The following is a 17,361-nucleotide window of genomic DNA, read 5'->3' on the forward strand; positions in this document are numbered from 1 at the left end:
ACCTCTAAAAGCGCACTCCTCTGGTGGAGAGCGCTAACGGCTTAACGGTTGAGGGCTAACAGAGGCTAACAGAAGGGCTTACAGAGGCTACCAGAAGGGCTAACAGAGGCTACCAGAAGGGCTAACAGTGTGGAGGAGAGGGCTAACAGAAGGGCTAACAGAGGCTAACAGAAGGGCTAACAGAGGCTACCAGAAGGGCTAACAGTGTGGAGGAGAGGGCTAACAGAAGGGCTAACAGAAGGGCTAACAGAGGCTAACAGGGGCTAACAGCTGGGCTAACAGAGGCTACCAGGGGCTAACAGCTGGGCTAACAGAGGCTACCAGGGGCTAACAGCTGGGCTAACAGAGGCTACCAGGGGCTAACAGCTGGGCTAACAGAGGCTACCAGGGGCTAACAGGTGTGTGTGTTGGCTGCAGCCGGAGGCCCCATCGCTGACAACCTGCAGCAGGCCCTGATGCCGGTGGCGGACCACGCCACCTGCTCGCAGCCCGGCTGGTGGGGCAGCACGGTACGGACCTCCATGGTGTGCGGCGGCGGCGACGGCGTCGTGGGCGGCTGCAACGTGAGTGTCGTGTTGTCGTGTTGTCGTGTTGTGAGGAGTGTGTGCGTCCGCCTGGAGTGTTTGTTTGGAAGTACTGAGGTTGTTTATACAGCCTTTGTGTGCATGTGCGTGTGTGCATGTGCGTGTGCGCGTGTGCGTGTGCGTGTGTGTGTGTGTGTGTGTGTGTGTGCGTGCGTGCGTGCGTGTGTGTGCATGTGCCACTAAGGGAATGCCGCTGGCAGAGGAAAACGTGAATGAATTATTTTATTTATTTTTAAAACATTCATAAATGATGAATCAAAGGAAGGTCCGGTGTGTTTACTTTGGAAGCTTCTAGCGGGGAGGTCGCAGATTGGAGCCCACTGAGGGCTACCCCTCCCTTTAAGATAAGATAATCCTTTATCCTAGCCTTGTTCCGCCCGCCTCCGTACTTCCGCTCAATTTTCATTTCCCCTCAGTACTTCGGCCTGGGTGTAGTGTATGTTCGAACGATTTATTTTCCCTCAAGTTTGTCCGTCCAATCAGCGAACAGGAGGCGCGGCCTGAGAACAGTGACGGACAGGTCGGGCGCGAGTTTCAGTTTGCTAAGCATGAAATACGTCACGACCAAACGTTAGCGATTGGTTAAGGCAGATCCGGAGTGGCGCTGGGCAGAGCCAATAGGTTTTAAACTTCAAACAGCACCCGCCTTCAAGTGAGCAATCGTTTGTCTCTATAGCACTTCTAGACCATCGGTACGAATGAAACAAGTACGAAGGTCTAGTTAGGACTAGGCTACCTTTATCCCACAGTGGGGAAAATTGCAGCAGGGAATTTTCCAGCGACTACGGTGGCCTGTAGCGGCCCGTATTGCGTTGGACGCCCTTCCACAACGAAGTCATCCACTATGACAGCGTGTCGATCAGCCATGCGTCAAGTCATACCTTTGAGTCTGTAAAACTATAGGTCACAGCTCGCACCTAAACACCCTCTCACCTCGAGCGGGATTGTATCCTTGCGGTTTTCCATTCCGTACACAACGCAGCTCGTTCTACGGCTCCTTCCCTCTCTCGGCCGTTCCGCTGGACGCCACTCCGACCCGCGGACCTTTCACCCCCCCCCCCCGGGGAGCAGGGAGTAACGCAGGAAGTCTGAGGCGACCACCTGACGCGAGCGTCAGCCTCGGTCCGCTGCCGTCAAGCGCTCTGGCTCCTGTGAGGTGGCGGTCTGCAGTGAGTCACGTCCCCCCCCCCCCGGTCCCCGCAACCAGGGGACTCTCAGGGGGGCAATTAGCCAATCAACACGCTCAGATTCTTTTGTGGGCCTTGTTGGAATGAAAGCGTAGCCGTCTGCTGTAATAATGGCGTGCATTGGCATAAATTATAAGCCTGGCACTCAAAGAGCCGTGTCAGTGAATGCCTGTGACTATAAATCCCGGAACTATGAATCACAACGAATCAATGTAGTATAATAATAAAAACGAGTATAAATGACGATAAATAAAAGAAAGGAGCACAGCCGTAGCTCAGAACGCGTGCCTTTGTCTGACGCCGCGTTGTGTTCGTCACCACCACCACCACACTACCGCCGTTGAATCACCCGCGACCACGCGTGTCACTGTCACGTGGCCGCGCGCTGTGCACACACACACAGGGCGACTCCGGCGGACCGCTGAACTGCAAGAACGAGCAGGGCGCGTGGGAGGTCCACGGCATCGCCAGCTTCGTCTCCGGGATGGGCTGCAACTACGTGAGGAAGCCCACCGTGTTCACCCGGGTGTCCGCCTTCAACGACTGGATCGACCAGGTATATAGCCCCGCCCTCCCTCCTTCCGTCATTGGTCGGCATCTTTTTAATGTTCTCTGTACAGATATATTACGCCATGGTACACACCGTTTTCTGGTGACGGCGGGTGTTTAGCTGTTCGTCAGATGAATAACTGTCTGCTGTGTTCTCTTCGCAGGTCGTGATGAACCACTAGAGATGAATAAATATAAATAAATCTCAGAAAAACACATTCTTCATTCTCCGGTTTTTCCTTTGAGTGTGTGTGTGTGTGTGTGTGTGTGTGTGTGTGTGTGTGTGTGTGTGTGTGTGTGTGTGTGTGTGTGTGTGTGTGTGTGTGTGTGTGTGTGTGTATGTGTGTGTGTGTGTGTGCGCTTGTGTGTGTGTGTGTGTGTGTGTGTGTGTGTGTGTGTGTGTGTGTGTGGTACGCACATTTATGTGTATACCCATAACCATCAAGAAAATACGTAATTCATTTATTTAATGATGTCTCGTCCGGATGAATGGTTCTGACCAGTGAGTCTAAATTTACTGCGTCTCCGAGCCTTCCCCCGCAGCGTGACGCTCCCGCAAAAATAGACAATGTCAGCAAATGTCCACAAGGTGTCCCTGTACACTCGTGATACGCGATGCTTTGTGACATGTTTCTAATGAAGTTGGCCCCTGTGCTGATCTGGCCGGTGCTCTTGGCCAAAATGGTGGCACAGCCTATACCGACGGGCTGCAATTACTGGTTGTTTACCCCGAAAGGACACGAAGGAAACATGTATGAAATATGACTTGTTGTATTACTAATTTTACAAAGCCCTGGAACGACCAGCATGAAGGCTGTATGTCCCGATTTAATGTGCCCCGTGAATATTAAAACATGAAATATGTTCAATTAGCGGCGTGTGAGTGAAGGCCAAATGAACATCCAAAGGCTTTCCTTTAAATTAAGACTCTTTATCTACGAAACAGATGCTTTACTCGAAAAAGGAATCTAATATTTCTGAAGGACATTGACCTCGCTGCTCCCGGTTAATGTTGGTGAAAGCCATTACGCTCATCTGCTGAATCGACCCTTTCCTCGAATAGCCTTTGGGAAGATTGAGGGAATGGAGCGCAGAGAGAAATGACGGATAACGGGATGATCTGTATCCCATTATTTCTCCCCGTCTCCTCCACGTCGTTCCTTCTCAAATGGGAATGAAACGCGTGACAACTTGGTACAAAGACTAAGACATCAGGCCTGCCTTCGTGAGACACGACTGACAGTTCTTAAAATATCATAATATTTGGAAATATCATAATATTATCGGACAGATTTTACATGGCTTTAATTGTGCGCGTGTGTGTGTGTGTGTGTGTGTGTGTGTGTGTGTGTGTGTGTGTGTGTGTGTGTGTGTGTGTGTGTGTGTGTGTGTGTGTGTGTGTGTGTGTGTGTGTGTTTTTTGTTTGTTTCCATATGTTCATGTCTGATTTTATGTTTTGGTTGAAATAGATTAAATAGATAAGAGATTGGGGGGGGGGGGGGTGAAGAGAGAGAGAGAGAGAGAGAGAGAGAGAGTACTCCCTTATGCACTACCACCACATTTGAATGATGATTTTTATATGGGAACGTTACTTAATTTTTTCATGGTGAGGTTGACATGAAACATGGAAATGCGAGAGAGAGAGAGAGAGAGAGAGAGAGAGAGAGAGAGAGAGAGAGAGAGAGAGGGAGAGAGAGAGAAAGAGAGAGAGAGAGAGAGAGAGAGAGAGAGAGAGAGGGGAGAGAGAGAGAAAGAGAGAGAGAGAGAGAGAGAGAGAGAGAGAGAGAGAGGGAGAGAGAGAGAAAGAGAGAGAGAGAGAGGGAGAGAGAGAGAGGTTCACTAAGGTGCTCAGAGAAATGCCTCTTCCTTTCAGTGAACGTCGGCCAGTGATCACTGATGTCTGCTTATCATTCCCCTTCTTCCGCACAGCCGGGGGTTCTCTCTGGAGTCTTAACAGCGTGTTTCCGTTATTCTAATCCCATGAATGAATAATGCGTGGTGTGTTCCTCTCCCGGGTCTCCGCCGGAGCGGCTTTTGTGTGGAACCAGCCGTGAGGACACAGCGCTGAGGAGAAGGCGTTGTTATCTGGTTGAACTCACTGGGTCAGGCCGGGCCACGCCCCTCGAGACCACGCCCCCATGTGCGCCACGCCCACCCCGCCTCCCTCCCTCGCTCTCTCTCCCCCTCCCTCTCTCTCTCTCTCCCTCTCAACAAAGGACTCTGTTATGACCCTTGGGGACATCAGACTGTTCTTCTGAATACCAATTAGGGGGAGAAAAGAACCGAATCCAGCCTTTATGCTACGATTTCCCAAGCCTACTTTCCCTGCTACTTTACTCTAATACAATTAGAGTAAAGTAACTGTAACTTATTTTAAACATATTTTTATTTGTACTTATCTTTATTTACTTTATCTTGTATTCTTGCTGCTTTGTGGCTGCCTAAGCCCACGGATTGTACTCTTGTGTAGGCCTGCTACTTGTAATAAGATGTAGCCTAATAAAAGCGATTCTGATTCCGTTTGAGCGGTATTAGTAAAGAGCCAGGCGGGTCACATTCAATTCAATTCAATTCAATTCAATTCTTACATCATCTCAGGCGATAAGCTCCCAACTCTTCTCTACTCTATCGGGGGTTACTGAACGTTGCGTCAGGACTCGAAAACACGGCTGAACTCTCATGGTACCCATCGCTAGATCATCGAACACATGTCCAACGGCAGACGATCGACAGATAAATAACGTTCTCCGTGCCGAGTTGTTGATCATGACAGAGAGAGAGAGAGAGAGAGAGATGAGAGAGAGAGAGAGAGAGAGAGAGAGGGGGGGGGGGGGGGGGGGGAAGCCGATGATTGGATGTTCTTCGCGCCTCGTTATAAGTCGTTTACGGAGCGTGAGACTCACGGGGGAGAAAGACGCGCGATGGGGGAGGGAGGGACCGGCGGGGGAGGGGGAGAGAGGGGGAGGGGGAAAGAGAGCAACGCGGACACAGCAGCGTCCACACTGCCGTCCCTTCTGGAGCCGCACAGTGGTGGACCGTAACGGTGCATGTGTTGAGCTCAGCTCGAGTCGGTTCTGGAGTTGTGTGTGAACTAGTCCCACTTGTGCACAAGTTCTTACTTATAAACGTGAGGCGGGCTCGGGTCTTGCACGCCGGGGGTGGTTTGGTGGGTGGGTGGGGGCGGGATACAACTCTGTGCGTGGCAGCGTTTCTTTTTTTTTGATCATTCACTCCGCTCGGGACTGTGAGGGACCACACGCATGGATGGATGGATATGGGACACCTGCTGACCCTAGGTAGGCTCTTCACCGGACTCATCTCAAATGTCCGTGTTTGAATTGTTAATGGCGGCAGCTTAGTGTGCGGAACTCTGAATGGTTTAGTCATATCATAATAATAAAACAAGAACAAAAGCGAATAACTAATGACGTAATTCAGGACTCAATATTCAGCCCCTAAGGCGGTTTTATCAATGTATATTATTGTGATATACTCTTCTCTGGGATTAATTCAAATTATCGGAGAAATTTCGATGGCGCCTGCCGAGTCCCTAACATGATGCAAAGTGCGGTTTGGAAGTTATTTCATCTGGTGATGGTGCGTGCACACTATCAACATCATCACGAATGTGTAGGCCAATGTGTCTGACCACTACGGGATATTTGCATCAATCTCCATGAGAGTGTGTGTTCAAACAAACAAACAAACAAACATGCGTGTCATATATAGGCCTCCCATTCATCAACAACACAGACGCTCTGTTGTTGCCTTAATCAGATCAACCGCCCAACATTACAGTGAGTGTGTCACATTCATTCCAAACTCTGTTTAATCTCTGCTTTGAACACACACACACACACACACACACACACACACACACACACACACACACACACACACACACACACACACACACACACACACACACACACGCACACACACACTCGTCTCATGGTAGAACACTTTTGATCTCATGCCATTTGGTCTCATTTACTAATTTAAACATATCGTGTCCATCCATTAACTTACTAATAGAGTTAAGCCTCCTGCTATCTAAAATAATTGTACATATCATGCAAATTAAAATAATCAATCCTGACAGCCATAAAATGACAAAATGGTGTATTCTTAGATGCCTGATTTGCTTTAATTTTATTTAAAATAAACCATGCTTCCTTGGTGAAGCATGAAGTCATGTGATGTAGTGTTCATTCACCCGTCCATATCAATGTTTTAAACACAGTTAGTCATTAAGAATCTCTCAGCTTCAGTGACCGATCTGTGCGAGATCTAAAGAGGCTTAATAATATTAATGTAATGCTGAAACTTTTTAATATTGTACAATGCAAATGTATCTTCTGGACTGTAGTGTCTCCATAGAATAAACTAAATTTATCGACTGAGGGAATTATCATAAATATTTACTTCTTTAGCATAAATCTTTCTCTCACTAAGGAACAAAATGCATGTAAGCATTTCTAGTCATTAGTATTATGCACTCTGTGAACCTACACTTTACAAAATACTCTTTCTTAAGAAGTACTGCAACGATATGTTGGAGTTAAAAGTGAACGCATAGGTCACTTTCATACTCCTCCCTTCAAAAAGTATAGCTGTTGACCTCCCAGCTCAGGTCAGGTAACACATGTTCTGTAACGTGAACGGACCGGGACAACGGCGACACCACAGCACCTATTTCAATGCACACAAACTTTGCACCCTTGTATGTTCGCACTAAACAAACAGATGCACGGTTCTGCTCCAACACACGTGAGCTGTGAGAGTGCGACACAGGATATTAACTGTCAGGTTGTTGCGTCCTCTCCGTCCCGCCCGTCCTGTACGCAGCGGCTGTACCGCTCGACATGGGGGTGAGCTGCTGGGAGACGGCCCACCACGGGGCCCCGGCCTCTGAGACCTGAGCACCCTGGACGCCCCCGCCCCCTCTCCGGGGCCCCCCGCTATGGCCGACCACCCGGGGCCCGGCCTGTCCGTGTGGGCCATCGCCGCCATCGTGTGTAACTCTGCGGTGGGCGTCCTCCTCCTCGTTCTGTTCGCCGTCCTCTACAAGGCCTGCCGAGTGCCCTCCAGACCCCCCAAGGACACGCCGGCCTTCTTCACCGTCCTCGAACCAGAGGCCAGGGAGGAGAAGGTCGGAGGAGAAGGTCGGTACAGGCCGGTGGCCCCCTGACGCACCCAGACTCCTTCATGTGGTCCACCTTGACGGTGGGGGGGGGCGTCTGGGAGCTCTGGAGGAGGAGTTGGACACTGGCCTTGAGTCGAGGAGACTCGACTGCATTCTGGCCAAATATGAAGCGCTTCTTCTCCCTCCCTTCCTCCCCTTCATGAGCAGGAGATGAGACACACAGTGTTCTCCGTGGCGTTGCTTTATCCACGAGTCCTCCTCTCCCTCGTCAGTGTCCCTCACCTTTACCCCAAGCCGGTTACCGGAGCTCAGACCAATCAGAGCTGAGCGTGTTGCCTTTGAAGGATTATGTAAAGGAACAGAAAAATAAGAGGCTCCACAATCCTCTTATCTTCACAAACGCTGCTGGGACCGTCCATCTGCCTCCTCCACACGCTCCTGGACGGCTTCTCCTTCCCCTTCATCTTCTCCTCTCTCCCCTCCTTCAATTGGTCTCTTGGTGTGTGTGTGTGTCTCTCTCTCTCTCTCTCTCTCTCTCTCTCTCTCTCTCTCTCTCTCTCTCTCGCTATCTCTCTCTCTCTCACAACTGAGAAGCATTTACAAAGGAAAGAGCAAGGAGGGAGGTGAATTCTAAACCAGAGGAGTTGAGTGAAGACAAGAGTGAGTGATGAGGGTGAGAGAGGGAGACAGAGTGATCAGGGTCAGAGAGGGAGACAGAGTGATCAGGGTGAGAGGGAGACAGAGTGATCAGGGTCAGAGAGGGAGAGAGTGATCAGGGTGAGACAGAGTGATCAGGGTGAGACAGAGTGATGAGGGTGAGAGAGGGAGACGGAGTGATCAGGGTCAGAGAGGGAGACAGAGTGATGAGGGTGAGAGAGGGAGACGGAGTGATCAGGGTCAGAGAGGGAGACCCGGGACGAGGGAGGCTCCATGAACAGCAGCGTCTGGAGCTCTTCCAGATGCTGCATCATGTTTCTACTGGGTGGAGAGATGATCAGCAGATAGGTGGAGAGATGGTCAGCAGAGAGGTGGAGCAGAGATGATCAGCAGATAGGTGGAGAGATGATCAGCAGATAGGTGGAGAGATGATCAGCAGAGAGGTGGAGCAGAGAGCTAACGCCAACAAAGAAAGGGAATGAGAGTCAGGTTGGAGAGAGAGAGGATTGAAGTTAAAAGGCAAGCTAATGCTGAAGCTAATCTTTATTCCAGCACTATTATATTCTTCGGACAGAGCCAATTGTTCTTCATCAATATATATAGAGCTTGAAATATCCACAGTGCTAATTATGTAATTTGCAAGCGTAAAATTTCAGTCACTCACATGTCCATCATAATCCCCATTATTCTGACGGCATTAGGAGAAAAAGTGCCACGCAGACTATTCCAGTCTGGAGAATATATTATCTGAATTGCATTTCTATACTGCACTATTGTCAATTTTTTTTTTTGTTTCTATTGGTTCATTTTCCTATTGGAAAGCATTTAAACATAGGGTCCCCATATGACCTATTAATGAAATCCTAAAGGTACATTCACATTCTGATGCTATGCTCTGTGTCAGCAGTTTTATTGACAAAACTAACTTTTTAATGTGAATTTAATATGGCAGCATTAAATGAGTCTCCATAGGCGTTGGTGTCTCTTCGATGTATAATTTATTTTCTTAAATAAAAAAGTTATGGAATGCTAATACCTGGAATGTCTATCTTTCTATTCTCCCCTGTGGATGAACGTGCGTGTGTGTGTGTGTGTGTGTTAATAAGATGGAGAACATGGTAGACAATGGAGGCTAATACCAGACACAGATGGGACAAACTTTTGTATGCCCCCATGCATGTGTACATTGAAATATCGCGGTGCACATTTAACAAATAGGAGAGGAGTGGAGCGTTCACCTTGAAAAACCTACGTGACGCACATCTCAGCCAGCACCCCCTGAGAAACATCATCTGTGTATCGGGTGGAGTGGGAGATGGTTTAAACCCTCCTGAGCTATGAAGACCTTCTTAGTTCTTTACGTCTCTTACCTACAGCGTTGCCATACTTGTCAGCTGGTTGTCAAATACTGACACGTTTTCCCACAGAGCAAAGAACCTTCCATCAGGGCATCCACAGAATTCACTGGCCCAGCCTACACCAGTCTCCGCAATATGACAGCTGCATCCATCAACACGACTAGGAACCAGGGGGCCGAGCCAATGGAAGCCATCCCCTCTGCTGAAGGCAGTGGGACTGGAGCTCTGCATTATATAACACGAACAAATACGCTACAAGAGAGAGATTACAAATAAAGGCAGAGTGGCCGCAGTAATCTGCAGCTCTATCTGCCTCAGCTGTACGGGTTGTGTAACCAATACTCACTAGATCCCCTCCACCGAGGGGAGATGCTCGCTGCAATCTTGTGTGTGACTGTTTCTGGTGTATGTGTGTTCATTAGGAGTTAAGGTTTGTGTTGTACCATTGCCAATGCAGCAGTTTTTGTATTTGTCTACTTTATAGTTAAGACACATATGTAGTACATGAGTGTGAAAAAGAGGATAGACGTTGTTTAATTGGGTCATACGTTTATCATGGATTCTTGGATAGCAAATACTTTGATATTTTGTCGTACTCAATACTGAGTAGATGTGTTTTCCCGCCTGTGTGTGTGTGTGTGTGTGTGTGTGTGTCCGCCTTCTTCAGACTCACCCTGACATAGAGCCTGTGTCAGCTACTGGCCGGATTGACAACTTTGAATGCCAAATAAGTCCTGTTATAAGACTATTCTAGAGTCAACTGTAAGGATGACCAATCCAATGTAATATTTATTTAAAAAAAATAACATAATTCACTTTTTTTACATATACATATTTTGGGGGAAATGGTGCAGGAGCCAATTTGGCATAATGCTTGATTTTAGATTATATGAGGAAGAGAAGTTTTACCTGTAAATAATTTCCATTCTAATGTAATGGCTAATTTCGCAAAGGTGTGTTGTTAATGTATAACACTTTCATACACTGTTGTTCAAGATGTTGAACAACAGTCCAACATCCTGTTATATAGCTGTGTGTGTGTGTGTGTGTGTGTGTGTGTGTGTGTGTGTGTGTGTGCGTGTGTGTGTGCATGTGTGTGTGTGTGTGTGTGTGTGTGTGTGTGTGTGTGTGTGCACGTGTGTGTGTGTGTGTGTGTGTGTGTGTGTGTGTGTGTGTGTGTGTGTGTGTGTGTGCATGTGTGTGTGTGTGTGTGTGTGCGTTATTAATACAGCAAAGTCACACCATGTGACTTGTAATGACTCATCAGGCAGAACTCTAATCCAGTTTTCATAGTCAAGACACCAAAGATTCATTAAAAACGCTTGCATGCACATATCCGCATGCGTGCACATGTACGCACACACACTCACACACACACACACACACACACACACACTCACACACACACACACACACACACACACACACACACTGTAATGGAAATTTCCATAGAACATGTTGTTCACAAGACACTAAGACACTGCGACCCCTCAGTTCTTTTCTACAGTCACTCTTTCTCTGCGCTGATCGCCCTCCAGGGGAACCGAGCCTGAGAGAGACGGCCTCCACCGGCTCAGACGCAGCACAGCCACGAGCTACAGCCCGGCCAGCGGAGCAGGGGCCCCCTGCCTGCAGCCGGGCCCCCAGGACGTCTCCCTGCTCTGACACTGGAGCCTGCCCACTGGAGCCTGCCCACTGGTGGGGCCCACTGGTGGGGGCCCCCACTGCCCACTGGTGGGGGCCCCACTGGTGGGGGACCACTGCCGACTGGTGGGGGCTCCCACTGCCCACTGGTGGGGGCTCCCACTGCCCACTGGTGGGGGGGCCCACTGGTGCAGTGATGGAGTCTGACTCTGCTCTGTCTGCAAGGTTTAATTAAGGGACGAAACAAACGATATAACAAACAAATATTGTCAACACTAAGAAAATCAATTATATGAATGAAAACATTTTGGAGAAACAATGAAACACATGATTGTGCGTGTGAGAGGGAAAATTAGAAACTTAAAAGTGTGTTTCATTCTATCTAAATGCTAATTACTCCAATTCAAGCTCAAGACATAGGCCTACAATACAAACACGACCTTTTGATACATTTAATAGAATACATTTCCAAACATATGTTTCAATTAAGTTGCACACTTATGAGCTCCAGGTAATTCATATGCAACAAACTCTACCCTGCCCAACTGCTCCAGTTTACGTCAAATTGCCGATCAAACGCCCTACAAAACTGCATACAGATGCCTTAGCAGTGACCCAAATAGACTATATTTTTCAATTCCGATTTAACTGCACCCTTCATCATTCAAATCCTGTCCGTGGGCCTATTTCTTATTTGTTGGTGTTAGATTGCCATCTGTTGGCACAGTTTACGGGTACTGGATAAACGTGTAGTTGCTGGTTTTGGGTGGTCGGTCTGTTGACGCGTGGCGTTGCTGCCCTCTGCTGGTACGTGTTTGTAAGGACGACATGTTGACAAAATGTAGCGATGACAAAAAAAACAAAAAAAAAGATAATGATGCTGGACCACGATAAATCCAGATTACCTGTTACCTAATAGCTGAAACACGAATTGATCGTACTCCAAATCATATAATATTATAGCACTAATATCCAGACAATTGTGTTTCAAATACCGTTGTGGTCATATTTCCAATTGGGTTTCACAAATCAACATTCGCTCTGCCAATGCAGTCCTTGTTTTTCTTCTTGCATCACTCCCGGTCGGACCTCTGTGGACCCACAGCGCTGAGTTCACTCCCATCCCAGCTGGCCAGACTGCCCCACACCCGGAAGTGGGTGGATGTCGTCCACTGATCAGAAGCGTTACACCGCCTGCTGGGATGAGGCTCAAAACACAGGATCCTCACAGGAGACCGTTACAAATCTGAGATAAACGAAACCAAATCTAAATCGTATATCTATATTCATCGTCACGCAGGTAGGAGATAAGGAGGCTGCGGGAGGAGATTCATCATTGCGCTTCGCCAGGATGATGGAGGAGATAGATCGATTCCAGGTCCCGAGCGCCGTGCAGGAGGCGGAGATGCAGTCTGAGATGCAGCCTCTTGTGAGTCAGATATCTTTTGCAATGCATTGATTTTATATTAGAAATTACGCCCCCAAAAAATATATACATTTATGGGCCCATATATTGATCGTCTCTCATTCCCGTTATGGTTTACTGAGTTTGAACGAGGCCCGTGTTATGGTTGTGTGCGTTCATCCTCCATCACCTCCCATGTTTACGATCATGTTTAATTGTGAAAGTCTGTTCACGATTTAAGAAGATGTAATCCATTGTGAAATCCATTGTGAACGGGGAGAGCGACGTGTTTTCGTTGAGGGATGGGTTACTCAGCAGCTGCGTGGGGTGTGCTGCGTAGCAGCAGCATCCATGTCTGGGGAAACCAAACCACCACGGGTCTAGCCCCGTCCACAGCATCATCAACTTATCCCTCGCTTCGTACACAGTCTCAGCAGTTCGGAGGTGACGTAATGGATTCAACGTCTCCTCCTTTCTAGACTATCGTCACTGTTTGTATTCTAAGAAGCAGAATCTGGGCTTCGTACCGAGCCGTGCTCCGTTCTGCAGTGGCTGGTCCCCCTGGCAGCATGGCGCCACTAGGATCAATCAATTGCACTTGTTCGGTAGCTTCCTAACCCCTCTGGCCCCAGAGAGCCTTTACCCGCCAGAGTTCACATCCATCTTCCGTCATCTTAGGAATCGACTTGTCTGGACATTGATTGTTTCCTGTGTAGAGCAGACAATATTTATGATGAACAAGAAATGCTGTAAATGTTATAGATATATTTGTTCTTGTACAAGCTGCGTAGTGTAATGGTTCTATAATGAGTTGTATTTGTACTATTGTGTACAATCACGAATCAGACTATCTTCCGATACACAACCATACTTCCTGTAGGCCTTTATAGGAACATAGTCTGACGGTGGCTCCCAGCTGGTTCCAGGTTTGAACCCCAAAGTCCCCTTAAGCCCCGCCCTGTTCAGTAGGGGCGTGGCCCGCGTCCCTCGACGGTCGTCGTGGTTTCAGTGAGATGTGTTTTGTTAAACGAGTGCAGGCTTCGCGTTCTTAGCTTCAAAGTAAAGCAGGGATGTTCATCTGCTGCGTCAGTCGTTGAGCCGTCTGACCTCTGACCTCTGACCTCTGACCTCTGACCTCAGGACCCGGCGTCATCCACAGCCTCCTCCGAGGCCGACTCGGACCCCCGCGAGGCCGAGCCCGCCAGCCTCACCTACAAACCCTCGGCCCTGCAGATGAAGATAGGTGAGGGCCACACCGGCCACGCTGCTGTTTGTCATCACATGTGTTTACAACGTTGAGGTTACATAAGGTTATATGTTGATCACTCAACACATAACCTGTACCTTATAACCTGTTATACAGGTCACAGGTTATAACCTGTTAACAATTATAACCTGTACCTTATAACCTGTTATACAGGTCACAGGTTATAACCTGTTAACAATTATAACCTGTACCTTATAACCTGTTATACAGGTCACAGGTTATAACCTGTTAACAATTATAACCTGTACCTTATAACCTGTTATACAGGTCACAGGTTATAACCTGTTAACAATTATAACCTGTACCTTATAACCTGTACCAATACAGGTCACAGGTTATAACCTGTAACCTGTATAAGTGGTGGTACAGGTTATAAGTGTTAACAGGTTATAACCTGTAACCTGTTAACACTTATAACCTGTATCTCATAACCTGTACCACCACTTATAACCTGTGACCTGTATAAGTGGTGGTACAGGTTATAAGTGTTAACAGGTTATAACCTGTGACCTGTATAAGTGGTGGTACAGGTTATGAGGTACAGGTAACAGGTTACAGGTTATAACCTGTAACCTGTTACCACGTATGACCTGTACAACAACTGCTTTGTTTAATATCTGAGTCGTATTTTTGACATCATCACAGCTTTACAATTGGGTCTTGGAAAATCATGGATTATTTTGTTTCCAACCCTAAACGTATGTTTTAAAAATTTATTTGAGCAACATTGAGACGTCTTTTTGCAAATAGGGTAAATAAAAAATACTAAACTACTTGAAAATGTCTGCGAGGGCAAAAATGAACCGAACCCCTAGAATAGGTTTACGATGCCCGTTTCATATGCCCTTCGTCATTACATGTCCCGTCTCACATCTCGTCTTCAGGCGACTTTCAAGAGGAATCCCCAACAGTGAAGCACACTCACTTTTGTAACAGCGATGTGTTGTTTGAAAATGTGAGTCTTTGGTGTAACACGATTGATCCACTAAGATGGAGGCCATGGAATGTCAGATACATGATCAAGGCCTTCTCATTTTTGAAGGGGTAGGTAAAAAAAAACAAAATAAAACAAACATTTAGCAGCTGTCACATCCTTTGATTAAGAATCCCCTCATGCGTCATCGAGTGCACGTTTTCATTGGCTGTCCTCGCCTGACGGCTCTGGGTGTTCACCGGTGACTCACTCGATCTGAGACTGACTCATGATCTGACTCACGATCTGAGAAAGCATTTTGTATCCGCCCTCCGACAACCCACCCCAAAAGTACAGGGCTCTGCTCTGACCAGAGCCTGACTGAGGATCAGTCTTTCCATTGAGTAGAAAATCTATTTTTTTGTTGTAATTTGTCCAGTTGAGGTTTATCCTGCTGTGCCGATACTCAGCATCTCCTTCTGTTTACTTTGTGTCTCCCCAGATAAACAGAGGGAGCAGGCCAGGAAGGCCTCCGTCAAGACCAGTACTGCGGTGGGCAGTCCGGTGAACCAGCAGCCAAGAAGAACAACGTTATGGCCAGGACACGGTAGGGGGCCTGCTAGTCTGGCTCATGGTGTTCGCTTTAGTTTGGACGCAATGGACGCTCAGATTCATCTTAGTTTCCTGCAGAGGAAAGCGGTGTTTCCCCCCGTTATTTCACGGCTCCTTGTGGAAGACTGTGAGTCCCCTTCCCGTTAGAAAAGCACACATCTCCTCAAACGCATCTTCTATATCAATTCCAAAACATTTCTCCACTAAAGCATTCGCACCGATACCAACTTACAGCGCTGTCTGACCGCGCCGCGCCAGACCTTCTAGCACCGTACCAACCGTTGCCCCTCCGTTATAACACACTAAACAAAGATGACCCCAATCCAAGCCTCCATGGCCCTTCTTACTCTGGTGGTGGCGCTCTGTGTCGAGAACGGCACCCTGTCTGTTCAGGCGTCAGGCGCCAGCAGCAGTAAACAGCCGCTTCAAATGGACTGAACGCTGAAAGGGAAACCAACAGTTTGGACACAGAACAAACCTCGGTCACGTCACTTTTGTGATTGGCTGTGCCAGATCTGAACACAGGTCTGACGTCTTGTACTACCCGATACTGGCCGGTATTTGGGTTTCGATCTCCCGCAAAAATACTTACTCGAAAAATAAATATTCTGAAATGGCGCTGGTTGAAAGAGAAGCATTTATGTTCGTTTTAAAAAACAAACTGTGGTGGGCCGGGCCCACAGCGGGGGTGCGTTGGTGAGAGCCCAGAGCTCTGTGCATGCGGTGCATCTGTCAGGCGATCCCGGTGCTGTGGAGGAGGGGGTGTGGCTCCGAGAACGCAGCCGCGCTGGTGGCAAAACACATCGCCATCGACGCCTTTAACGGCCGGACCTGCGTGCCCACCCTTCGTATGCCAAAGCACACTTCTGAGCATGTACTGGGAAAATCCCAGCAGGCTCCGACAGGGCCTGTGGTTTTAATGGCATAGCCAGTTGTCGACCCATACGGTGCCCAGATGGCCGTCCGCACACCTGTGCACACTAATAAAAACTGCATTCTAAGGACAAGTGAAGGCCTTGGGACTCTAGACCCGCCCAGAGGTCAGCTGGGGTGAGCAGTAGATGGGTCAGGAGCAGAACGCGTCTCCTTTACTCCGGTCTCTACACCGTTCTGAGGAGGGGCGTTCGGCGGCGTGAGGCCTGGAGACGCACGGTCCTCGGTGGATGCCTCCGTGCCGCTACGCCGGCGTCTGCAGAAGGTTCTGTTCTCAAGAAGAGGACCAATCAGCTCCTCTGGTGAGAGGAGTTCTTCAGCCAGGAGGGGGGGGGGGGAGCCAGAGACATGAGGCGCTGGTTATCCTAACAAGACATCAACATATTGAGTATTAGGCACCGATATCCGCCAGTACTAGAGGTAGGCTTTGATCTAATGCAGGACTTAAGAGGACGTCCTTAACCAGCCATTTATCAATGAGCTGTTTGTAAAACCAAACAAGCCATTGAGGAATTGAACGGTCTATTCTGTTGGGATTTGTCTACTTAGCCCCAAATATGAATCCATGATTTATTTCTTGAGAACTTAATTAAGAGCTAATGAGACGAACGGCCTACTGTACTGCCAGGCTACTGAAGATGATTTGTGAGTTCATATGGCAGAATGTGAGGCTCTAACATGTTAAAATAATCACACACTAATTCATTTGAAACCATGGTCTTCAACGATTCAGAAGGTTTATTTTGAGTTAACGGCCCGCTTGTGGGACTGAAATACAATCAGACCTTACAAGCATCCCATAATGATGCTCACCATCTTTACTGGGTGAGAATAACATATCATAACGGCCGACATAATTATGATTCTTTATTCTTGTTATTATTGGTAAAAATATTCATTGCCTTGACGTCCCAGGCCTACATCTGCTTACTTCATCCGTTTCTGACAAAGCCCCCGGCCAATCGGATCAGATTCCCCGACGGGTCGTCCCAGAGGGCGGCGACCGCGCCCGTCGCCGCTGGTGAGGTCAGCGGGTCCACGCCGCGTCATTCTGTCAGAGCCAAAAATTAAAACTGGAAACTAAATACGACGATATGACGTATGTA

General features: G+C 48.1%; 1 protein-coding gene and 1 pseudogene across 2 annotated transcripts in view; both read left to right on the forward strand.

Moving 5' to 3' along the window:
- Window positions 1–2,538, forward strand: part of ela3l (elastase 3 like) — a gene marked incomplete at its 5' end in the record, with an annotated part of 5,779 nt that extends 3,241 nt beyond the window's left edge. The window contains 3 exons of the mRNA XM_084468874.1: window positions 418–563; window positions 2,175–2,327; window positions 2,485–2,538. Coding sequence (XP_084325000.1) covers window positions 418–563; window positions 2,175–2,327; window positions 2,485–2,502 — 317 coding nt within the window. The 3' untranslated portion in view covers window positions 2,503–2,538. The remainder of the gene's footprint in view (window positions 1–417; window positions 564–2,174; window positions 2,328–2,484) is intronic.
- Window positions 2,539–12,466: 9,928 nt separating this feature from the next.
- On the forward strand, window positions 12,467–15,321 carry LOC311342827 (protein FAM219A-like; annotated as a pseudogene). Its single transcript has 3 exons — window positions 12,467–12,554; window positions 13,671–13,773; window positions 15,213–15,321. The product of its transcript is annotated as a protein FAM219A-like (transcript).
- The last annotated feature ends 2,040 nt before the right edge of the window (window positions 15,322–17,361 follow it).

Source organism: Micromesistius poutassou (assembly GCF_964030765.1).
Source record: "Micromesistius poutassou genome assembly, chromosome: 5".
Classification (NCBI taxonomy): Eukaryota; Metazoa; Chordata; class Actinopteri; order Gadiformes; family Gadidae; genus Micromesistius; species Micromesistius poutassou.